This window comes from Diplotaxodon limnothrissa, linkage group LG19 (genome assembly GCF_057381915.1).
Source record: "Diplotaxodon limnothrissa isolate DT_005_m linkage group LG19, D_limnothrissa_male_GT1.1, whole genome shotgun sequence".
Lineage (NCBI taxonomy): Eukaryota > Metazoa > Chordata > Actinopteri > Cichliformes > Cichlidae > Diplotaxodon > Diplotaxodon limnothrissa.
Genome location: NC_140614.1, coordinates 23,767,646 through 23,773,645, shown reverse-complemented (window position 1 = coordinate 23,773,645; position 6,000 = coordinate 23,767,646). Strand labels below are relative to the sequence as shown.

Sequence of the window (6,000 nt, the reverse complement as noted above, 5' to 3'; positions counted from 1 at the left end):
ATTTCTGATCTGAAAATCAAGCTGTATAGCAAAAACAAAAAAGAATGAGGTTGTGAAGATGCAATACATACAGTCTGATGTTCTGTGAAACAATTTAATATCAGTAAATATTTAAAGTGACTTATTATGCTTTCCAACAAAGTCTTGTACTTTTTTTCCCTACGTTCTGCTACTTAAAAATGTAACATTCTAAACACAGAAGTGGTGCTGAAGAGGAAGAAAACAGGATGTGTGAAATTTTGGTTTCTGCAGGTGTGAAAACGAATGAACGTGTTATTTCTGCATGTGCATGCAGTTATAGTAGCGGCTCACCTGCTCAGTCACTGTTTCAATTTGTGAATTCAGATGTGTCTGCTGGATTTCATTGTTAGACACAGGAAAGTCCGATGATACGCGGCTCCAAGTTACATTCAGACACTGAGGAGAACCACGAACTTCTGTTACGTTGTTCAGGATGGCTGGAGGCAGCATCACTGAGAAATATGGGAAGAGAGACGTGAGGCATGAGCGATGAGATGGGATAAGCAAAGGGAAAGCAAAACTACCGTACCTTCTGTCCTGCCGGGCTGACATCGAGGGTGCGATGAAAAGCTCTCGCTTCCACCGTGTGCTGTGACTGTGATGCAAAAGTCAATCCTTGAAGTTGAACCATTAAGTCCTATTGTGCAGGTGGTTTCATGCGTGGTGCAGGTGTATGTCTTTTTTGCAGACCTGTTGGCACTTTGACAGAAACAAACATGCACCTACAAGGTCAACGGAGCGCTACTACACGAAAAGAGAGTGATGTACCAAAAAAGGCATAAAACCACAAACCCACACAGAAACATGTTGTGTCAGGCTCAGGTTCAAATTCACAGTTTTGCATACATCTTGAACAGTAATATCAGCTATATATATATTTAAAAAAAAAAAAACTAGAACAAAAAAAACACAGAGGAAGTGGAAACTGTGTGTCTCCCACCATCGAAGCATATCAAATCTCCCATCAAAGCCTCACACGGATGTCATTTTCAAAGGTGATTACACACAAAAGGATTTGCATAGGCACAATGAATTACCATCAAACAACAACACCAGCTCCAACTTGCAAACCTGCCTGCGTGCCAAAGCACAACGGTGGACCACTGCTGAACGGAGACTTGGGTAATCTCATTGAAATGGATCATTCTGAATCCACCACAGGCACCGATAAACACTGCAGATTGCTAAATCAATGTTAAGTTGACAAGCAGCACACGCAACATCTCACTGAGAAGAAAAATGCAATGAAAAAAAAAAGCAACCCAAAACTGAGCCTGCCATGACAGATATCAAACTTACATCTAAGACAGTATCAGACAGTTTGCTTCCTGCTTAGCAGCAGCTGCAGAGAAATTTTTAAAGGACCTAAAGCCATTTCTCAAGTTGAATTTCACAGTCATTAAAACATTAAATTAAAGCCGTTTGTCAAACTCTTTCTAATAACGACCTCTCTTTAATAATAACAGTGATAAAGGATTTGGCACTGGTGACGCAAACTCATACAGAATGATTAGTAGCACAAATCTTTAACAAATTAAACCTGCAATAACTGATCTGTCTTTTCCACTCACAGACAGCGCACACAAGTGCTGAACGCACCGACAAGCGCAATTAGCAGTTATGGACAAGCTTTATCGCTTACTTGTAGATCTGTTACTGGTCTCCTGGCAAAAGTGCAACATTCACACTTGTATAAGTTTGCTTTTAGCTATACGTTTTTGTTTCTTTAACTGGCATTTTTTTCTTTGCAAACAGCTGCATGTTGTAGCCTGAAAGACAGGTAAGAGCAGTAAGCGTTCATCATAATAGTAAAATTATGAGTCAGTCTGTGAAACAATGACCTGAAACTTTCCCTTACAGCCCCGTAAAGCTGAGCAGAGCTCAGGTGTTAAGTCCCCTGGAGGTTAATGATAACATGCCTGATGTTTTCATGTTGTTATACTATGAATGTTTTGTTGCAGTGTAGAATAAAGATGCAAGATTAAAAAACTAAAAATACAAAAGGTTTTCCGTGTAGCCAAAAGCTGATACTTGTAAGGGTTTTTCATCTTTGCCACCCTTGCCCCAAAAGACATCAACAGCGAGTTCTTTTATTGAGAAAAGCTGTTTTTTTAGACATGGAAAATGATCAATTTCAAACATTTTTTTTAAAAAGATACATCTTCAAAAATACTGAGTGGTACTTTGGACTTTTCATGGGGTTAGTGGACATTGTTAATCTACCAATGTTATACATCAAAAGGGAGAACTTGAGTGAATGAAAGAACAAGAAAAAAACAAATGGGAAACAAAAGACCTAGTCAACAGGGTGATGAATATGAAAAATGATGTAAATTATAGGCTGCAGGCATCAGATCTCCGAAGAACAACACTGAAGGTTTGTGTGTGATGGCCTTTCCAAAATTAAAATACTGTAGTATAACATTTTTCAAACGATTGTGTTAAACCTAACAACTGATTCTGATTAGATACTTTGATTAGGGTCTATAAAATCATGATCACAAAAATAGATTTTTACGTTGTTTCTTTTTCACTTTCCTTATCTACATATTATTCAAATGTCTTTGTCTTTCTTTTTATGTAAAAGAACATTTTGTCTCACCTAGATATCTTCTCAACCTGCAGAGTGTATTTCGTTGTTGGCGTGTCTCCGGGCTCCCAGTGGCAGGTGACATTAACTCGATGTATGAACACACAGCCGATTAGCCGAGGGGGTCGGGGGAAGGCCGTGGATGTTGTAATGCAAAACACTGGAAGAATTGAGAGTGGCTGGAGTTAATGACATGGAAAAGCACATGTTGCAGTTCATTGATAAGGATGAGTGTGGTTTTTAGTTTATTGTGTGGTGTAGGTGGGTAAAAGTGGATTTTAAAAAAATTAACTAAAATAAGGACCTTTTATCTATGAGCCAGTCGTTGCATGTCAGCACTCGTGCCTTGCGGTACCTTTATTAAGCAGACTCATCCTTATTAGCAGGATTTATACTGATGCCAGTCTCTTTTGAAGTTTTGATTGATTATGTGTGCTCAAAAAAAATGAGGCTACACACATTTTAAGCATCAGCGCAACTGTTTTATCATCTCAGAGTATGAACACAGTGCAGAGAAAGGCTTTCATGTGACTCAGGTATGCAAAACCTCCACTGCCCAAGTCTGACTCACTGTTTTCAAATTTGGGATGGTGAAAAAGAGATGATGAGAGGAATTAATTAGCTTTCAGCCATTTATAAGTTATTTTCCCTGAGGTTACAACAGTAGTTCAGGCAAGACGGAACAATATCCTTTCTTGGCTCCTACTGCCATAGCTTGTTTTGCCTGCTGGGTATACCTGTCGTAAGCCAATATAACCATACGCTGGTACAGGTGGACTGATTTCTTCAGAATGATGATAATGCTGACATTTGGGGACTTTTAGCTGTCTCAAAATCACCAATCTACTGCAAGATCAAAGCTAAAAAGAGGCAAAACTTTAAACCGATGATGCATAAATAGGGGATCTGGGGCTGAACTGCAGTTTCTGGCCTCAGGGTGTATACCGGGGATCCTTTGAATCCAGTGGGTTACACACTGGGGCCTGCATGGATCAGGCTAGTTCCAGTGTAGATGGTCGAGTGGACTGGGCTAAGGGGGAGACTGCAGAGAGATTCAACACCTTGGGCTCTTAGTTGTGTTTCCAAGCTGTTCCTCAGTTGTTTTTCTGGAGTGGCAGGATGCATTCCACTGCTGGGGGAGGACACTGCTGATAGGCAGAGCTCGTGTGATGGGTGTGCATTAGTGCAAGTAGCACTTTCGTGAATGTCTTGCAAGCGGAACATTGCATTGCAACAGGAGGTTTACTGCTATTGAAGTCCCCTGTCACCCATGTTAATAATGATAATAATGTGCCACTTACGACATGCTTCTAGTCATCCGACAAATGCTTGCCGAATTACGCACTCCGTGTTTTGGTCTTCACAGGCTGAAATAACAAAATGTTGTGCAGCACTGCATTCACTCACTTGTTGATAAGCTTGTCTGCTAATTGGTGTTATATGGTTATTATACAGTAGAATAACAAAACTGTGTGGTATAAAACCAAAAACAATAACCTGGGAGGAAAGTAGAGGGATGTGGTGTGACATGTTGTGGTTGTAACTTTCTCATGCTTGGTGAGATTCTGTCATTTAAATAACAAATTATTACCCGGTTCCACTAACGACACTTCCAGAAATACCAGCACATCCTCACATATTGTTTGAAAGTTTGCTCTGGATGATAACAAACAGCAGAAAGATAACAAAGTTAAACATTACCCAGGACGAGTCCAGCCCCCAGCAGCCAGGTCCACATCACAGCTGGACTCCGCTCCATGAAGACCAACTGCTTTTTCACCCACTCACTCCCATCATGCTACATGCAAATCAAGGACTCTTCAAGGACTCTGCACGCTGTTCCGCAAAATTGCTAAAAAGATTTGTGAAGTGTCAGCACAGGATGCCTGATAATGAATAGCTTTAGTGGTTAGATTACATCATTTCCATTGAATGCATTTCTGTAAGTTAAAAACGGTTTCACTACAACATTTTTTTACTGCTTTGAGTTCCTTGGCATTGCACCATAGGAAACGCACCAACCAATGTGACACATAGCAGTTTGTGCAAGTGACTTTCTAAAGTTTGTGAAAGCTTGCAAGTGGTGACTAGATCGATCACAATAAACAATTTGACATCTGACTTTTCCCCTTGACAGAAAACAAAGCTCCCCTCAGGGTGGGAGCTCTTACTCAGTGTGTTGGCGCACACCAATACAAAGCCACTCCAGATTTTTTGGTTATTTAAAGTCAGAATAGAAAACAGCATTTTAAAATGGATTATCATTATAGCCCATCTAATACATCTCTCACAATCTGATATATTGGTATCTGCATACATAGCAGCCTGAGTCAAGGGTCGTTGCAGTAAGCAATGGCCCAGATGTTGTGCTTTAAAAACATTGTGAACTTTATACATTTATTAATGCACTAATATCAGAACTTTTATGTGCAAAAAGGTGCCAATCAGAATCGCCCATAACAAACTTCACTCTGAAATCTAAAGTTACATTTGTGCTAGATTCATAGTTTTAGATTGAGGAGACAGTGACTGAGAGTTTTAGATGCAACTTGTTTTGGGTTCATAAAACAGTTTGATTATTTAATTTAATTATTTAAAGGAAGCTTAATTTCAGCTAAAGCACAGTGTGTAATATATAGAAGATTATAAACTATTCGCTGATTTACTGTGTTTAGTGCTTCTAAACACAGAAATGATGTAGCTTTCAAGTATTCCACCTTTGCACGAATAACATTAATAGACGTAAAATGCTTTAAATATATTGAAGAAAAAAAATCACGAAATTCTTAAGTCACACACTGGATCTTTATTAATCAAAACAAAATGATAAAACAAGTTCAGTAGAAATCAAAATAATCAAATCTTTGAAGGTTGGAAGTTAGTCAGAGTTAAACATTGCTCAAGTGTTCCTTTTTATTATTATTATTATTATGCATATAAACGAATCACTGAACTACAGGATGACCCCAATAAATTTTTTTTATTGGATCACTGTTACTCCAGTTTTTATTTGATGGGCTCTCGCGATCTGTTTCTATTGTAACTCAGCAGGTTCACAACAGGACAGTAACAGCTGGAGCACTTTGGCTTTCTGGTAGGGTTGCCAACCGTCCCTTAAAAAACGGAATCGTCCCGTATTTAGAAACAAAAGTACACGTCCCGTATTGAGCTAATAAGGGACGCACTTTGTCCCGTAATACAGTGAGAATCAAAAGTAGTCTATAAATGTTAATGGAATTAACGCTTTGTTTGAAAACATAATTCCCAGCCCCTCTCCTGCTTTGTGACCAATGAGCTGACAGCACACTTATGACAATTCGAGTATGACAATTCAGATTATCTCATTGGTCGAGGAAAGGTCGCTTGCGGAGAAAATACCGGAAGACAAC

The 6,000-nt window shown here is 39.2% G+C and overlaps 1 protein-coding gene across 1 annotated transcript in view; it reads right to left on the bottom strand.

The window, feature by feature from the left end:
* The window catches only part of LOC146612251 (interleukin-31 receptor subunit alpha), a 29,079-nt gene that overhangs the window by 21,162 nt on the left and 1,917 nt on the right, over window positions 1–6,000 (bottom strand). The window contains exons 2-6 of the mRNA XM_085342441.1: window positions 4,313–4,463; window positions 2,624–2,771; window positions 551–720; window positions 313–473; window positions 1–21 (exon numbers count right to left, since the gene is read on the bottom strand). The exon at window positions 1–21 is cut by the window's left edge and continues 145 nt beyond it. Of these exons, the coding sequence (XP_085198567.1) occupies window positions 1–21; window positions 313–473; window positions 551–720; window positions 2,624–2,771; window positions 4,313–4,370 (558 nt within the window). The 5' untranslated portion in view covers window positions 4,371–4,463. The remainder of the gene's footprint in view (window positions 22–312; window positions 474–550; window positions 721–2,623; window positions 2,772–4,312; window positions 4,464–6,000) is intronic.